Source organism: Pagrus pagrus (assembly GCF_965226575.1).
Source record: "Pagrus pagrus genome assembly, chromosome: 4".
Lineage (NCBI taxonomy): Eukaryota > Metazoa > Chordata > Actinopteri > Spariformes > Sparidae > Pagrus > Pagrus pagrus.
In genome coordinates, this window is record NC_140188.1 from 4,360,873 (window position 1) to 4,380,887 (window position 20,015).

The window sequence follows — 20,015 nt, forward strand, 5'->3', positions numbered from 1 at the left end:
CAAGTCCAAATAAAAACATAGAACACCGTTTAAAAAACACAGTTTTATTGCCTCAATGCTTAATCCTTTAACTTTTGTACAGATTTCAGTATTTACAATTTCATAATTATTATGCCTCTAATAAATAGTACAACTTAAAGTTTTTTTTCTAGTCTACATGTTTAAATACTGCACATGCAAAGTATGTATAGTGTGTGCTTGTCTAATAGATATGCTGTCTTATTAGCTATGTACAAAGTTACATAACAAAAACATGTGGGGTCCAACCACCATGCTACTGAAGAGACACTATGTGGTTCCCCTCCAAAATAAAACTCTACTTCAAATCGATAGAGACATGCAGGGGCAGGGACAGTTTCATTACAGTAACTGTAACTCAAATCCCAAATAACACATCCAAATAAAAAATAACATTTTTTAAAAAGTTCTTCTTGAAGAACAAATAAATGATAAAACACCTTCTACAGTTAACCACTACATGGCAGCAGTGACTCGCTGTGAATTTGGTGGGAAATTTCCACCAATACTGTATGAACAACAGATCCAAAAAAAGAGAACAAATTCATTTTAATCAGTGTGACTTTTCTTATATTAGAAAAAAAATAAAAACCAGTGTGACCTACAAGGCTTTGCAGACGTTTTTTGCACAAAGTATACTCTTCATTTCAGTCTCCAAAACGCTATAATCTGTAAATCATCTGTGAATGAAACCTTTTACAGGTTCAAACAGAGTTTTCTGCCATAGGCAAGAAGTCTATTCCTACAAATACACTGCGTTTAAATATGTGTTCACATACGAGTGCTGCCCTATCTGCAGTGTTGGTAGATCAAAGTCATCCTATACAATATACATAAAAATCCTCATATTTTAACATTTAAGATCAACAATTGCCAGACACTGTGAGTACGATGCTGTGAGTCCTGGCATCACATTCCCATGGTGCGTAGGGAGTAAGAAATACACAAACACTGTGATGGGAGAACAGCATGGACAATGTGATCTCACTTCACCTCTAGATGGCATTGTTGCACATAACTACAGCCCTCCTTGACATTTCATTGGAACGGATGACAGGTACAGTGCAAAAACAAGAACAGGAACAAAACAAATCCTACAAGACAGACAGATTTCTGCCAACAAAGGGCAGTTTGATCTTGTGTTTCCATGTGGGAACAGGGAAAAGCGTCTATATTGTGATGTCTGGTTCACCTCTGCGGAGTTCTATGGCTTTGGCAAGAGGGTGGAGAGGAAGCAGAAAGGGCCTTCACCGCCTGATGCGTTTGTGATGAAGCAACCGCCTCTCTACCTGCTGATCTCCCTCCCTGCACCTCTGTACCCGAGTGAGCAGAGAGCACCGACAGTCATGCACATACAGAGATACTGTACACCTTCGACAGACACTTGAGACACATCAGACGTAGGTTACGGTATTTACAGAAGACACTGACTTGATCGCATGCACTTGACAACACGGGTGTTTCTGAGCCCCGGCTGGGTTCACAGGTAGAGATGAGATTCAGCACATGAGTTCAGAGCTGACCTCAGAGGGGACTCAACTGGGGTCTGCAAATGATTCAGTGCTGTGAGACAGTCTACATCCCACAAGTTTTTCATAGTTTTCTTGCTTCAAAATGATTTAAAATGAAATAATTTGATTTCTTCTGAACAGTGACTTTTTTAACCACCGAACAGGAAACATATGGAAGTGTATTGCATCCACTTGAGAGGGGGAAAAAAAAAATCGGGCTCTGTTTTCCTGAATTAACAAGATAATTATCCTGGAAATTCAGAAAAACAGAGCAGATTCTGCTCTATGAAAGTAATATGCTTAAAATAAATCAAATAAGATGAGTGCTAAAGTAAGTATGTGAGTCATGGACACATTGATTTTTTGTCAAGTAGTATCAACTGATATTAGAGAAATCTTTGAAGAATTTTGGTTGCAGGATATATTCAAATTTAGACAGTGTGTTAAAAATACACTAGTTTTTTTATACAATTGAGGAACACAAGTTCTTAAACTACTTAAATCAAATAGTGCCTCCTTCTTACACACCATTTTACTTTCAAGTTAACATTGAAAAATATCATGTTAATGTAAAAGGTTATAATGATGCATAAATCACAAAAACCTGAATTTTTGAGCAGTTTTTAAGTGCAATTACTTGTGCATGAAACAAAAGGGGATTCAGCCTCTCACAGCACTGAGTTATACTTCATTAACTCAATTCATGGTGATCTGAAGGACGAAAAAATCCACCCTAAAACACTTCAACGCTGTTAAATCTCTATACTCGACTAGTAAGTCAATTTCTCTTATTTCTCTTATCAAACCAGATTATGTGGCATCACATATTTCCAACTGGGGTTGAGAACAGAAAAATGGTAAAGTATTTAAAGGTCCAGTGTGCAGGATTTAGTGGCATCCAGTGGTGAAGTGGCAGATTGACAACCAACTGATCCTTCCTGGTTGCTTAAAAATACTAAAAACATGAAAAGGCCCTCTCTAGAGCCAGAGTTTAATTTGTCTGTTCTGATCTACTGTAGAAACATGGTGGTGCAGCACGGCGGACTCCGTGAAGGTGACTATACACTCATGAAAACATATTTATAAATATTACATTTCGTTTCTGCCCCTAATCCACAGAAGTCCTACACAGTAGACCTTTAAAACCTCAATGGTATGTTAGGATTTGGTGTTCTCTGGGGGCTGTCAAAAGTCATTTTGGGGAAATGTGGAAAAAGTCCCCAACTGAGACGGACTGAGAGAAAGTCGGTCGACCAAAAAGTTGAATTAAATCACCTTACAAAGGAACTCCTGGAGTGCACTGAACACCACAGATAGATGATATATAACAGTGTGAGGGTGGATTTTTTCCCTTTAATAGGACACAGAAACCTTTTCTATTCACTCCGAACACTGTTCATCCAACAGTGTCCAGGAGAAAGAGAAGATCTAAAAGTGAACTTTCAGAGCTTCTGAATTCATTCATGAATTCAACAAGCCTCAAGTTACGATTTAACTTTTTATTCGCATGACTGCTTCGTTGGTAGGGCTGATGAACTGATGCCAGCACCTCATACCAGCCCACAGACGCAGGAGTTGAAAATAGAAAGTTGGAGGGCTGAAGTATCGTAGCACCATGAGAGCTCCAGGAGCTGTGGTCTGACACGTACAGATCCTTCTATACACTCGAGTGGCCGCGAGTTCTGCCATCGTCCTTACAGGAACTATAATAAGAGGGCAATTGTTCCCTTCCTCTCTTCTCTCTCGGGGCCCAGACTGCAGCCCTGGTGGCTCATCAGACTCCTGGTGGGTGACAGATCTGCAGACACACACGTCAAATCTCGCCTGCTGGGAAAGCAAGCAGCTCTGAACTCATGCACTTTTTTTTTTTCTACATTTTTTATTGCATCAGGGAAACAGACAGGACAGAGTGTTATGTGTGATGTCAGCCCTTGAGTGTCCCTGTCAGAGTAAAGGGGGAGGAGTCCTGCATGACTCCTCATGCTGGCTTCACGGTTTCATTGGACGTCGGGTGGAGAGGTGCCACTCGTTTTAAAAAAAAAAAAAGAATAATTTCAAAAATGGATTTTGTCGATGATTAGTTTGAGTGTTGTTCCTTGTAGTTCTTTTCCTATCAACAGGGATATGACCTCACCCACTGGCATGCACATGCAGGCTGGCTTGTTCCCCCACTCACAGTGGGCGCCGCTACTCCATGCCGTTCCGCAACATCTGATTGGCTGCGATGAGCATGACGCTGATGATGAATGCCATGGCGAAGGCGCAGATGAGGCTCTTCCTCACGCACGTCTGACGGTTCTTCTTTGAGGGGTGAACTGAGGAGACAAACAGAAAGACGAAGAAAACAAATAAGAAAAAGTTCCTCAAGGGCCAGTTTAAAAGATGATAACACTTCAGTTTCTGACATGTCTCTGGATTTATCATTTTCTGCAGCCAGGGAAAGAATATAATGGAGACAAACAAGAGTGCACCAAGCACATTGGGGCGTACTGTTTTTATCCTTTGTTTACTCCTTTAGTTTATCGGTCAATACCGCCATTTAAACTTAAATAACTGCACTAGGATGCCTTAAAATGCAAGGGTCTCTCTTCTGTCAAGAGATTTGCTTTGTGGTTTGTTTGGAGAAAAACTAACTGAATGGGTTTGGGTCATTAGAAGACAGATATTGACACCTAGTGCTTGGAATACCAACAGCATAACAAAATAAACTGAGGACCTACAGAAGCTCATTTTCATCTATTCTTTCATATATTCCTAAGATGTATTCAAGGCAGAGATTTACAATTCAGCAGTGAATGAAGATGCTACAGTATGTGCTCATTTCATACAGCTGAAGTTACACAGGCTGGAGAAACACATCATTGGATTCTACCTCATTGCTACTTCAATCTTTAAACTTGACAAGACAACATGCACAGTAAACAAGTTATTTGTGCATTTGGGTGACTTTGGTTCACAAATCTTTGTCCGCTTCTGATTAGGCCACACAAATGTACTGTGAAGTGAAATTTTCCACTGCAGTTGGGACCAAAGGAAATAAACCTGAGGTGTGATCTCACATTAGTGTTGCCAGGTAGATTAACAGCTCTGCTCTGGCTCGTAGCTGAATGAGCAGCAGGTAACTGGGAAGTGATCAGCAGAGAGGGAGCCTGAGGTTCACAGGACAAAACTCAGAATATAAACGCCCGGCTATTGGGGCTGTGCAATGCCATGATATATACATGTATCATGTGACAATAGAGCAACTCCTATTGTATTGTTTATTTCATTGTGTCAGAAATCTGTCAGAGGGAGCTTTCTTGTCTGAAAAATAACCCTCACGATGTCTTCTCTGACCGGAACTTAGGCTCAACATTTTTCAAAGAAAGCCTGTTAAACTAATTGGACGTGAGATGTTTGTAAGAAATTGGGAAAGCATTTAGGAGGAAGGGAAGATCTAATGAAAGACTCTATTTAGTTGCATTATAGGAAACGTAGGATTGAACGTGCTACGATTGTGACCAATATTTTTTAAATCTGTTTCTTGTGAGTCCCCTGACTTTATCAAAGTGCAACAATAAAATCACTGGGTTACCCGTTTAATTTTATCTGCATGGACAACGGCTACTCATGGTCATCAGATGTAAAGTCAGTTGTTAGTTTATATGGTACATGTAGCTAAGACTAAAACTGCAGTCTCATGAAACTTCTCTACAATAAATCCTACTATATTGGAAACTTGTTAAAAACCTTCCTCACCACTAACTGCAGGATGTGAAAGGTTCTGTGCGAATGCCCTGAGGGGCAAGTGAGATTTTTTTCTTTTTCTGGTTCTCCATTTTCTAAGTTCTCAAATTTTGTTTTTCATTTTACTTTTTCATGCGTTGAGATGAATACAAAAAAATGTTTTCAAAAGTAAATTATTTTTGTTGTGTTTTACTCGTCTCAACACATGAAAAAAATCACTTTTTCACTCGTGAATTTTTTTTTTTTTTTCATTTTTGTAACAGTGAACAAAATTGTTTTTTCACGAGTGGAAAATTGTTTTTTCATGTGGCAATTGAGTAAAACATTATTTTTTTTTTAAATCTGAAAACACATTTATTGCACATGAGAATAAATCCGGGAAATTCCTGGAAAGTTTCCCTGAAAATTCCTGGAAAGTTTCCCTGAAAATTCCCGGAAAGTTTTCGAAAAATTCCCAAATTTTGTCCTGAAAATTCCCAGAATTTTTCCTGAAAACCCTGAAACTTTGATCCTCCAAATTGGTCATCACTAAAGTCAGTTGTTAGTTTATATGGTACATGTAGCTAAGACTAAAACTGCAGTCTCATGAAACTTCTCTACAATAAATCCTACTATAATGGAAACTTGTTAAAAACCTTCCTCACCACTTACTGCAGGATGTGAAAGGTTCTGTACGAAAGCCCTGAGGGGCAAGTGAGAATTTTTTCTTTTTCTGGTTCTCCATTTTCTATGTTCTCAAATTTTGTTTTTCATTTTACTGAAAAAAGTTTTCTTTTTCATGCATTGAGATGAATACAAAAAAATGTTTTCAAAAGTAAATTTTTTTTGTTGTGTTTTACTCGTCTCAACACATGAAAAAAATCACTTTTTCACTCATGAAAATGTTTTATTTTATTTATTTATTTTTCATTTTGTAACAGTGAACAAAATTGTTTTTTCACGAGTGGAAAATTGTTTTTTCATGTGGCAATTGAGTAAAACATTTTTTTTTTTTTTTAAATCTGAAAACACATTTATTACGCATGAGAATAAATCCGGAAAATTCCTGGAAAGTTTCCCCGAAAATCCCTGGAAAGTTTTCTGAAAATTCCCCCCCAAAATTCCTGAAAATTCCCAGAATTTTTCCTGAAAACCCTGAAACTTTGATCCTCCAAATTGGTCATCACTAAAGTCAGTTGTTAGTTTATATGGTACATGTAGCTAAGACCAAAACTGCAGTCTCATGAAACTTCTCTACTATATTGGAAACTTGTTAAAAACCTTTCTCAGCACTTACTGCAGGATGTGAAAGGTTCTGTACGAAAGCCCTGAGGGGCAAGTGAGATTTTTATTTTTTCTGGTTCTCCATTTTCTAAGTTCTCAAATTTTGTTTTTCATTTGTGAGTGAAAAAATGTTTCTTTTCACGTGTTGAGATGAATAAAAAAAAATGTTTTCACAAGTAACTTTTTTTTGAGGTGATGTGACGATTTTTTTTTTCTCAAAAAAGATGTTTTACTCGGCTCAACACATGAAAAAAACACTTTTTCACTCATGAAATCTTTTTATTTTTTCATTTGTGTAACAGAGTGAAAAAAAAAATTTCAGGAAACTGTCCGGTCAAGACGAGTAAAAAACATATTTTCTTATTTATCTGAAAACACATTTTTCACACGAGAAGAAATCCGGCAAATTCCTGACAAATTTCCTGAAAATTTCAAGAATTTTTCCACTAAATTTTCACAAATTTTTTTAACCAAAGTTTGAAGACCAAGTTGGAGGATCAAAATTTCAGGGTTTTCAGGAAAAATTATTTTAATTTTCAGGGGAAATTTTTGGTGTGTTTTAAAAATTTAAAAAATCCTGAAAACCCTGGAATTTCGATCCTCCAACTTGGTCTTCACACTTCAGCCTAAAACATGTCACTCATCAATAAAGTCTCATGTTAACAACAAGCGTCAGTCTGAGAGTCTCTTGCTTGTTTACAGGTTTTATATGTAGAGACAACATTCCCTGGAGCTAAATGCTAACATCAGCCTCCTCATGTTAATGTGTCCAACACTGATGACATCACATCAGCCTCAGCTGCACTCTGTGTCTATTGGGTATTGTGGACGGTGTTTGTGGGACATAAACAGGCACCAGAATGAACTCAAGAACAGAGTCAATATAATGAAATAAATCCAGTGCTGAATCTGATTATCTTGAGATATCAGTGTCAAAGTTTCCTGGACATTGCTGAAAATTTTTATTTCACAGATGTAAATGTAGACCAGCTCTACCAAAAATTGAAAAGTTTCCTGAAAATTTTGGATTAAAAAAAAAATATCTGAAAACACATTTTCAGACATGAGAGGAAATCTGGAAAATTCCCAAAAAGTTTCCTGGAAATTCAAGGATTTTTTCCTGAAAATTCACAGAATTTTTCCTGAAAACCTTGGAATTTCGATCCGCCAACTTGGTCTTCACACTCCAGCCTGAAACATGTCACTCATCAATAAAGTCTCATGTTAACAACAACTGTCAGTCTGAGAGTCTCACGTCTTGTTTACAATTTTCATATGTGGAGACAACATTCCCTGGAGCTAAATGCTAACATCAGCCTCCACATGTTAATGTGTCCAACACTGATGATATCACACCAGCTTCAGCTGCACTCTGTGCCTATTGGGTATTGTGGACGGTGTTTGTGGGACATACTGTAAACAAGCACCAGAATGAACTCAAGAACTGAGTCAATATAATGAAATAAATCCAGTGTTGAATCTGATTATCTTGAGATATGACTGTCAAAGTTTCCTGGACATTGCTGAAAATTTTGATTTCACAGATGTACGTGTGGACCAGCCCTACCAAAAATTGAAAAGTTTCCGGAAAATTTTGGATTAAAAAAAAATATCTGAAAACACATTTTTCAGACATGAGAGGAAATCTGGAAAATGCACAGAAAGTTTCCTGAAAAATCACGGAATTTTCCCTGAAAAATCACGGAATTTTCCCTGAAAAATCACAGAATTTTTCCTGAAAAATCACAGAATTTTTCCTGAAAATTCACAGAATTTTTTTCCTGAAAACCCTGGAATTTCGATCCACCAACTTGGTCTTCACACTCCAGCCTGAAACATGTCACTCATCAATAAAGTCTCATGTTAACAACAACTGTCAGTCTGAGAGTCTCACGTCTTGCTTACAATTTTTATATGTGGAGACAACATTCCCTGGAGCTAAATGCTAACATCAGCCTCCACGTTAATGTGTCCAACACTGATGACATCACATCAGCCTCAGCTGCACTCTGTGTCTATTGGGTATTGTGGACGGTGTTTGTGGGACATAAACAAGCACCAGAATGAACTCAAGAACAGTCAATATAACGAAATAAATCCAGTGTTGAATCTGATGTCAAAGTTTCCTGGACATTGCTGATAATTTTGATTTCACAGATGTACTACCAAAAATTTGAAAGTTTCCTGAAAATTTTGGATTAAAATTCACGGAAACTTTTCAGATTTTCTGACAATTTGTAGATGTAAAAAAAAAATAATCCAGATTTGATTTATGAAAGCCTGTAAATAAAGTCAGTGACAGCTCTCACAGAATATCCTGTATCCTCATTGTGAATCCTAATTGTGATGCACCTATCAGACTTCCATTTTTAAATGATATCCCAGGATGAGGGATACCACTGATTGTCACGCATAATTTGGGCACGTGAAGGAGTGCAACACTTGGCAGATTAGAGCCAACTATGATGCATTTCTCACAAAAGAAACATGAGAGTCATGTTACATAACCTGAACAAAAATTTCACTCGTGAGATTTTTTTTTCATGTGTTGAGCAGAGTGAAAAAAAATTTTTCGTAAGTGAATTTTTTTTTTTCATGTGTTGAGACAAGTAAGAAAATGTTTTCGCACTTGTGAAAATGGAAATTTTTTAACATGTGTCAGACCGAGTGAAAAACATTTTGTTTGTGTTTTTTGTGTTTTTATCATTTTCAAAGTTATTTTGTTTCATTTCATTTCGTGAAAAAAAAAAAATTCACCTGTCGAGCCGAGTGAAAAGTTTTTTTTATCATGAGTGAAATTTTTTTTTCATGTGTCGAGCCAGGTGGAATTTTTTTTTTCACAAATGAAAAAGAGAAATTTAGAAGTTCTGACTCATGTGGTCTACGATATCCACGATGGCTATCAAATGATGAAGCACAGAGTTAATTAAACAAATGTTTGCGTGATGGATCCACTTTAAGACGGTAAATTATTTTCTTTCCCATAGTACTCACTTTAAAGATGTGACACCATGTTGAACTTAAGGACATTATATACAAGTCGGAGCTGACAAAAACATTCACACAGCAGCAGTCTCGACTCTCCCTATGAGATCATTTTCTGGTTCAATCAACCTCCGGCGCCGACCGGTAACTCGGCAGCTCTTCCTCCCTGCAGCAGGTCGGCGGACTGCGAGTGGCTGAGACGATTTTACCGAGCCGAGGTAATTAGAGGAGCTGAGCCAATGACCCACAGCCACATGGCTCACACTCTCAGCGCTCTATTTTTAACTCTCAATTCAAGAAGCACTGAAGTCATCAAAAATGCTTCTTGACTGCTGTTCCAAAGAAAATGCAATGTGGAAAGTAGGGCAGAAATTGCTACATCGTTCTTGGCTCAGGCGTTTAGACGGTGTCATTAGGAGGCAATCTCCACTTGAAAAATACTATTCCAGACTCTCACATCACATAAAACATGACCTGAAGTGATTTTTAGCCAAATGGATTATCTAAGAATGAGCTTGCAGCCAATTACCCGAGGTTATGTAACTCACAAGCCGTAGTAGATGATATGTTTTTCTTTAAAACTTGAATTAAAATGAACAAATCTCTTTTTCAGGAATGCCATCCTCACACACACACCTTCAAGCTGCCAAGCACAAGCACAAGCACAAGCACAAGCACAAGCACAAGCACAAGCACAAGCACAGCCTCGCCTGTTGAAACAAAAAGAAATGACTGAGCGGGCAGAAAGAGTTCACTTTATCCACTCTGTGTCATCCTGCAGGTCTGAGGGTTAAACCAGCCTGGTCACAAGCTGCTTTTCTAACTTTGAGGCCACTGTTGCTGTGACACAACACAAACATCTCTCCCTAGTGAAGCAACTGTGTACATTTATTCAAGCAAAGTATTTAAGGTACAATTCTGAGGTACTTGTACTTTTTACGTATTTCTATTTTCTGCTACTTTATATACTTCTACTCCACTACAATTCAGAGGCAAATATTGTACTTTTTACTCCATAGCATTTACTTTTGTTACTTGTTCCTTTGCAGATTAGTTAGTTTAAAAATGTCACCAAGAAAAAATCTGATGGATGCCCTCTGGGTTGAGATTACGTAGCAGATTTTTCAGTATAATGTAACCTTTTTCAAGAATCCACTAGATTTCTGTGATATTAGTGCAGCCAAGTGCCATTTTGTCTTTAAAGTGGTGAAAATTAACTATTTAAAAAAAATAAATAAATAAAAGAAAAAAGTCTTGTTATTTTTTTGATTCTTTGAAACACCAACACCTGTCCTGAAGATCTTGATCTGGCTAGTGTGTGCATTTGTTTGGGAAGTGAGTGAAGCGAGTACCACCAGACTACAGAGCAGCCTCTTTCTTCTGGCCATGAGACTCGTCAATTAACCCTCAGCACTCTGGCATAGAAACAGTTTAAACATCTGGAATCCGACCCCATGACGGGCGTTAAGATTAACTACAGTATATAGAAATAGCCAGTCTTCTCTTGTTTGCTTATGTGTGTATCTTGTTTGCAATATTAAAGTGATACAGTTTTATAACCATAATGCGTTTAAATTGTATTTTTTGTATTTCACAGTTCTACAGAGATTTCAAGTATCCACCTATACAGTTGTATAAGTCAGGGTGAGTTGAGGAGGGTGTCAATGGAAAGTCCATGTGTTCAGCTGCTGGTGGACCGTGGAAATGGGAGGAGAGTTGTGGTCTAGACATTAGTTCTCAGTCCAGTCGCCTGAACCTGCCGTCAGCCTCATAAAACACCTCCTCAACCGCCCAAAGTAACTACACCGCTGCCAGATATCCACAAAGGGTTTTCTTCAGTGGACCACTGTGGTCATGAAGGTAATGAAGTGCACGCTGGTTTCCAGGCGGCTGAATTATGGCCGTCTACCTTCAACAAAACTTTTATTTTACAACTCAGTCTCATATTCATCCCTCAAGACATATTTTTTTTTCTTCACAGAAGACATTTGAAGGATGATCCAGAAAGTGCCGTTTCCTTTGTCTCCAAAGTTTTTAGAAAGGACTGTCGCTGTCTTAAAAGAGCATATGACACTTATATACTGCACTAATATAAACCGAGTGGACAAGGTGAAACTATTGGAGAGAGAAATGATACCAAAATTGTAAGAAGGTCATAGTCACTGGTGTCTTTATGCTACTCACAAAACAAAAAGATTTAGTTTAATTTTTCCAACCTAACTGCTGCTAACTGCAGCTGTCCTTAGCTCAGCTAGCCGTGCAGCTAGCAGTCCACACTGGAACTCAGCACCCTCCCAGTGATCACTGCCGCACCATTGAGCTCAGAACAGCAATAAAAAAATTGATATTTAAATAAGTGAAAAAGTAAACAATTACAACTTCAACTGGTGCAGCTGGCATCTCAAACATGCACAGTATGAACATATTGCTAAATCTGGGGCCCTTATACACGTGTATGGCAGCTGTGACATTCACGGATCAAAGTTGATTTCCACGCCTGCGTCTGGCTGACAGGCACTCCCCGGACATCTGCTTCTCCCGTATGTTTCTCTGCGCTTTACGCTATTGGTGCAATTTGTTCAGCAATGAATCAGCGCCTGGTGAACGTCTATGGATCAGTGGTTACATTCTGTATTCTGTTGTTTTTTTTATTTTTTTAGCTCCACACCATATTGATTCCAGAGCGAGGTGAAGCCAGAGGGAAATCAAGAGCCTTTTATCCCACCTCATATATCAGCGAGCTGAAGCAGTAAGTACCAGAGTAGCATGATGAATTGTGCTCAGTATGAATCGCACTGTGACACAGTGTATTGATTTCTCCGTGACTGAGCAGTTTTTGGTGTCCCTGTGTGGCAGGTGGGACTCGTGGACCTTGGAGTGAACAAATGTGACCGCTCTGTATGATCCTGCGGTGGTCAGTCTTCATCATAAACCCAGTGCGAGGATCATGTTGTCATCACTCCAAGCCAGTTTTAAGACCCTGATAAAGTGCTGGCGCAATCTGTGTCCATCCTCACTGACACCGCTGGCATCCAATTAAATTCCCTCTAGGACAGGCCAGGCTCACAGGCAGGTGGTGTTTGGTGAAGAGGGACAGTAAGAGCTATTTGGCCTCTCATTTTGGCCCACAGAAGAAATATTCATGACCTTGACTGGAAAGAAAAAAATCTCAGTGCAATGGAAATATTAATAATAATAACAACACTTCTGATGAAGACAGTCTCACATAACAAACGAGGCTGGGACCCTGCTCGACCTGGCTGCCTTCAGGATATGTAGGAACTGGTAATGTTATGACTCAGCCTACATCCAAAAATAATGTGATTACTGGTGGTGTGAAAAGGACAAGACTGCAGTTTTTTAGGAAGCGCACACGTCATCAGTCAGGATACACACGCACTCAATAACGTCACATAATACAGGTCATATTTTTCAGTATGACATTTCTACTTACACATTTATCTGAACGTAGCGTGAGTCAGTGCTGAACATGTCACAAGACTGCCAGAAGGTTGCTCCAAAGGTTCAAGATTAACGATTTAAATTTTAAAATTGCAATTTTGTTTTTCCACATTAATCTCCTTAATGATCTGTTTTGACTTTGCATTTTAAGTAGACTGAAGCTTTTCAATCAGCTGGCAAAAAATAGGACCAGTCTGAGAGTGAACAGCAGGACGTGCATGGATGTGTTAAGAGGCCAGTGAGAGGCAAATGAGGTAAAGTAACTGTTTATTTGAACGCATAAGGGCTGTTGCTCAACAGCAACAAGCATCTGCTCAGTTTCAGCCAGACAGATGCCTGTTAACACTGTGCCCTGCACATATGTTGGTGATAGAGAACTGCCTGGACCGCATACTGAACACTGTGACACAAGACTGCCTGTCTATAAGTTTCATTTTCTATCAAACTGTAAATGTTTTATGTAAATTCAACTGCTTTTTTTTTTTATAAAGACCCCAAAAGACTCACAAAGCTGACTCACTGAATCTGAATCCAAAAATGGTTTGAAATAGAATTTGTTTTAGAGAAAACAATTTCCCATTTTTATAGCAAGAGAATGAAGAAGTCCCAGAATACCCTCCACTGCTCTCCATAAATTTTGGATGGCTAGTTTTGCAGAGCGAGGTAATGCATATTTCATCTGAGCCACTTCTGAATTGGTGACCAGCTGACGCTGGTCCCCACCACCAGCCCCAAATCAATTAATCAGCAGGTGTGCTGTGACTCTGTTGGCTGTACATCGCAAATTCTTCCTGACAGCATGGATTACTTTCTCTCTCACAACACACCCACCACAAACTGTATATCTATCAAACACACACACACACACACACACACACACACACACACACACACACACACACACACACACACACACACGTACATACACATTTGCCTAAGTGCCTGTGTGTGAAGTTAGCTCAGGGACATTTGCTCACCTCCCTCAAACTCTGTCTGACAGTTCCCAGAGTTTTCCTTCAGGCTCTCTTCCTCATTGATGATGATGTTCTCAATGTCCTTCATGGTCAGGTGATCGCGGAAGGCGTAGAACAGGATGTGTTTCAGCTCCTCCAGGGTGATCCTCTGCATGTCGAACTGCAGGAGGAGAGAGATGAGAGGAGGATATTTTCATAAAAGAGACACTATTTTTCTTCTTACATAAATAAACTGTTCTGCAGTATTCCTGGCAGGATACAGGATTAACCGAGCAGGAGCTAACTTGTGTGTATTCATGTGACAAAACTCTTCTACAGTTTTTGGGACTAGTGCTTCAGCTTTAATAAAACAGCTCCAATAATGACTCAAGTTTGACTTTTTGCTGCCAACAACTTACAATAAATAATTTGCACTAAAAAGCTCAAACTCATAAATCATGACATGTTCCAGAAAGACTTTCCTGTACTCGTCCCGGCAACTTACATACTGTACCTCGCTCTAATGCATTCACTTTAATCAGTGTGTTGATACATTGATTAAATTGAATGTGCTGAGGTTATAGCCTGAAAGTGACTGATTTATTGTTCAGTTTGAGAATTTACGCAACTCAAACATGCACATACACACACTTGATTTGAAGGTCATATGAGACCAACTGCTGACAAAGTTTTTGTTTCAGAAGTTCAGAGAAACAGCTTGAAAACACAACAAATGCTTTAGAGCTGTAATGAAAAAAGTGATTTAAATGTCTCTGTATCAGGGTGCTCAAAAAGCAGAAACACAATTTGAACGTGAATAAAGGGCATCAATGGCGGGAAATGAGCATGATGATGTTTAGTTAACTCCCTGGCTCATTCAAAGTCCAGAGGCAGTTAAAAAGACTGATTTTCTCTGATTCGCTCTGAATGTTGGCATCAACACACTCTCATATTTACTGACTCAATGAACACAACTCATTTTATCAGGCTGGTCTTTGCTGTACACATCTGATTACAAGCTGATTGTGAACACGTGTTATTTGCCTTCCATGATAGTTTCTAGTGGTACAACAACAGAATTAGCAAATAATGGATTTTCCTCTCTCCCTTGTCTAAATCTGGCATGACGTTGAGAAACCTTTTCGACAGATTTAGTATGAAAGAAAAATACAGAACAAGGACGCATCATCCAAACTGATGTCACAGACTTGGAACAGACATGAACTGGTCATTTGGGATGTCTCCATCTATCCCTGAACTCCCCTCAACAAAGCAGCAGAGTGGCTCTGAGGTCCGGCCTTCAGCCTGCCAGCTAGTTGGCTCTTTCCTGTGCTCTGCTCTCACAGTCTTAAGCACCTGTTCCATGCTGGAATGGACACTACCCCCCTGTGACCCTGAACAGAATAACCTGTTCAGAGAATGGATGGATATGCACAATAATAAAGATTCAGACTAGTGAAGCCTATAGAGCTGTGCCAGGCAGAAGAGCAAGCTGAGGTAGGAACTCTAACCATAGTGGACAGTAAATCAGGATAGGAGAGATGTTACTTCTGCACTTGGCAGACATGCAGCAGTTATACCATCATAAAAATCATCAAATCATAAAAATAGCGAAAAACCTATTTTAAAGAAGTAATGATTGTTATTGTTATATCTATCTTAAAAAAAACTATTTTGTAATCGATGAATACGTTTGAGTAATTATTTTTTGAAAGAAAAAAGTCCAAATTTTCTGATTCCTGCACATTAAATGTGAATATTTTTCTGGTTTCTTTCCTCCTCGATGACATTAACCTGAACATCTGTGCAGACATAAAAAGACATCCTGGTTTTGGGAAACACTGACATTTTTCACTATTTTTAATATCTTAGGCCGATCAACTAATCGATTAATCAACAATGAAAATAACATTTAGCTGCAGCCCGACTACCAAGAGCAGTGACTTACAGCTTAATGCCCACGTCACAGGGGAGACTCACAGCTGAACATGGGAGCATTCTGACCCTACATCTAAAATTTCAATCACTTTAATGGCCTGATGCCAGTTTTAAGGACAGTCTGGGGCAAGCCGTTCCTGTTACTAATAAAATGTAGGGTTTTTATATCCTTCCATGGCCTTGTATATTTAGCCTGGACTGAACCTCGGGATGAAAGTTTCTTCCACATTTTGAAACTGTCAGTGAGTCTAATCTGTGACATCAAGTCAAGTCTCTCTATGAGTGATGAAAAACGAACTTGTGGAGGACAGATTTAAAGTGCTTGGGTGGATCTAACAGTCGATCTGGACTCATTTTATGGTTCTTAACAGTTTTACTTTTGAAATAAGTTTTTCCAGGGTGTGAAAGCAGAAAGACTTCAGCTCAGATCTGATAAAGCAGCCCCCAGAGAGCGCTGACATAGACTGAAATGGATCTGAGACACAGGTTGGTGATTACATTGATGGACATTAGGCCCCGACTTTCTGTGAAGACAGGTAGAATAAAAGTGAAAAACTTCCTCCCATTCAACCACATCCTTCAGCATATTTTGATCTTGATTTGCAAATCCCCAAATCCCAGAGTGCATTTGTAGCACCCGTTAATACTGAGATGAATGATACACATGCACAGACAGAAGGAAAACATTCACTGGACTTCCTGGCAAGCCTACTGGGTAGATAATTAAATAAATCACTGCATAAATCATGCTGGACATAAATCACACTTAGCATCAATACCATTCGTTATCTCTCCACCTCAGAGACAGCTAATGAACATTCATACCCATCGTGCCTCCAATGTTAATCAGCCTCCATAAAGATTCATTATCAAAGCTAATTAAAAGTTGGGGGTCAGTGTTTCATCCTTTGTTTGCCTGGTCATTAATCAAAGGAGAAAGTAAATGTAAATGTTGGCAGGACAAAGGTATAATAAAAGGTACATAAATGATAGATTGATAAATCACATATGTCTTAGTAAGTTGTAAATTAAAAGAGGATGAAATAATTATTCTGCATGTTTGCTATGAATGTGACTATGTAAGCATTAAATGGTCCAGACAGCACTGAGTGTTTGGTTTTGGATTAAAAAGCTCCTACTGCAGATAAAAGCAGAGAACATTCAACAACATATGAATCTTAACTCAATTCACAATAAAGTATTACTGTAAAACCACAGAACTGTTCAAAGAAACTTTCTTTATGTTAAATTTTCAACTTTTCTCTAATCACAACGTTGTGCTTGAGGTTAAGTGTAGGCACAAAAACCACTTGGTTAGGGTTAGAAAAACTTCATAGTTTGGCTTAAAAAACCTGTTTAGGTCGCAACAAACGCGGCTGCAGAAGTCCCGAGGTCTCGTTAAAACGAGGGCACAAACACGGCTGCCGATTGCCCCACTTCCTGCCAAAAACATCTGTTTTTTGTCACCACAAGCATGTCTGAAAAAGTATAGAAATGTTGGGAAGCTGTGGTGGTTTCACACTGACAAATGCTGAAATGCAGACTCGAGCTGTGGTCAGCATCACAAGCTTATATTACAAGATATCCAACAGCAAAAGAGACTTCATCTCAACATTTTCAAGTTTTAGATAATCATCATTCTGTCCTCACACATCCACATTCCTGACCTGAAACATTCATCAAAACTCTCTTAATCTCACCAGGTCTGAGTATAATCACCCATATCGATCTTATATCTCCCATCATGTGGCGCAGTATCACACAGATGTTTGTTTCTTTTGCATCAGAACAAATGAGATGTCCCACAGACAGAAAAGCTTTGTTTACTTCTCCTCTCGTCTCCCTCCCCCGATGAAACTCTACCCCGTCCTAAACAGACAGCTGCACCTGGAGCACTCCCGCAGCATCTGCCACTTAAACTTACAGCCAACTCCTGTGTCACCTCTCCCCGAGGGAGACGGGTCGGCAGCCTAATTGTGTTTACTCGACCTTCGCGCAACCTTGCTGCTCCTAACGACATCATCGCCGGCAGACATCAAAGACTGCTGGCGCTTCATTTGCCAGGGAAAAGGGAGACAAGCCGGAGGATAGATTCATTCACCGAGAACTCCAGTGGCAGATAAGAGAAAGCCATTTTATTTCCTCTTTTCACATCCCACGACTTGCTCAGTCTACATTCACATTCAAGCATGGAGTGACCTTTACGGGAGAATATGGTGAAAGAAAGGGGAGCAGAGAAGAATGATGCCTCGGGATCTAAAGTGACTCCCACAAAAAAGATCTTTAGTGAGACACCCAGTGTTGAGTGACCTACAGTTTTATATTGAACCGCATGCACAGAGAGGAAACCTTCAGTAGTCTTTTCTGCCACACAGTCTTCATAGAAGTTCCCTCTGAAGTGTAATCACATGCCTCGGGCACAGGGGCTTTTAATGACTCTGGAAAAGTTGGAAATGTCACAAACTGTTAAGAGCTGCTGTGGTTACAGCTCAAAAGTTGCTCGGTGCTGAAACAGGATGTGATGGTGGAGATTTGCTTTGTTACTAAAACCATCTTCTCTGAACTGAATTAATCATTTATTTGTACTAAAAAGATTTCCCACAACATCAACAAGAAATAGAAGACTCCAACTATAATCTATGATACCTGAGACACCGTTACTCTGATTCTTTAGTGTGTACTGGGACTGAGTTCTGGAGAGCTGCAGTGGGTTTCTTGCAGCGTCAGTGAAACTGTTAACATTAGGAGATTAATATGAGCGGTCAGCTTCATCAGTGTGGGACAAGCACAGGACTTCTCATTAACAGTGCCTGAAGGAACAATCTCAGAAGCCATCGGCTATCGTCTAATGATGATTTAGCCTCTGGAGGTACCGGCCAACATTTTAGGGCTCCCGGTGTAGCCACCAGGTATCTGGATAACAGACAACAGATGAAACGGGCCAGGACATCCTCTTCCATGTACTGGTCATTGTTTGCAGTCCAATTAGCAATCTTAAAACCCATCGACCATATTCTGACGATTACTTAGCTAAACTCTATGAACAGATATCCTCACATTAATGCAGAAACATTTTTTAAAAAATCTAGTAAAAATTAAAGTTACAGCCGCAGGGTTCTCAGCTGGTTAATCAAACAGTAAACAATGACCGGCTGGATACCTGCTGGCTACATCAGAAGCCCTCAAACATCGACTGATGCACCCAGAGGCTAGCCGATGGACTCAAAGATTACATTTCCCCCAATGTGTTTCATCTCTTTTGCTCTCCACAAAGATTGTTTACCTGTATGCAACCAAAGCCAGCTGAAACATGATAAATCAATACAACTCGGACTACAGATGGAAATTAGGAGGCTTCTGGTACCAGAATCTTGCCCCTTTCTCCATTTACATGCTGATATCTTTTCATAGAGACAACTAAAGAAATGACTCGTCCCACCTTCAAACTTTTTTTTTTTTCAGCAACACAGAATAACTGTGAGTGTAATAAGTTTTTTTTTTTATTGTTGAGTATTTCTTCTGATTAACAGGAAAAAAAACTTTGTCAAAGTGAAAACAAATCTCTATATCTGAGTGGTAACAGATCAAGATGTAGATCATGCATCGTCGCATGGTCAGAGTTGGAAGGAATGATGATTTGTTCACTTCAAGCTGAAAAGATTCGACTGGATTGACGAAGTGATTGTTACTGGTTTTTCAGTTTAGTTTGAGTATAGTTCAGAGAACCTTACTGTCCCCAGAGAAGCATGTTGTAGTACAGCATGTAGAACAGGTGGGTAGACACAAAGGCACATCGCACAAAATACATAAAAATAAACAGCAGTAATAAAAACACACAACTTCAGCCGACATGACAAAGCTGACAAATGCGTAGTTTTGGTTACAAAAACCCAAATGCTAATTGACGGATGTTTTTATTTTAGCATCTGTATTTCAGATTATGTTTTTAAACTGCATTAAGTACTCTGTTAGGCTCCACATCTGGAGATTATAGAAGTATTATCTTAAATATTATCAACTAAAGCAATCTCTTCACCTAGGTATCGGGGAGGGGGAATCAATAAAAGTATTATTGCCATGAGCATAATCAAGCTCAGTCTGAAGTGATGAATGAGAATGATTTTCTCACCCTGGCAGGAACACTGTCCTTGGATTAAAC

At 39.1% G+C, this 20,015-nt stretch overlaps 1 protein-coding gene across 2 annotated transcripts in view; it reads right to left on the minus strand.

Annotated features, from left to right (window-relative positions):
* Positions 1-28: 28 nt before the first annotated feature.
* caln1 (calneuron 1) overlaps positions 29-20,015 on the minus strand; it is a 69,113-nt gene continuing 49,126 nt past the window's right edge. For both annotated transcript variants that reach the window (XM_084351365.1, XM_084351364.1), the window contains exons 5-6: positions 13,943-14,099; positions 29-3,844 (exon numbers count right to left, since the gene is read on the minus strand). In XM_084351365.1, the coding sequence (XP_084207491.1) occupies positions 3,717-3,844; positions 13,943-14,099 (285 nt within the window). In that variant the 3' untranslated portion in view covers positions 29-3,716. The remainder of the gene's footprint in view (positions 3,845-13,942; positions 14,100-20,015) is intronic.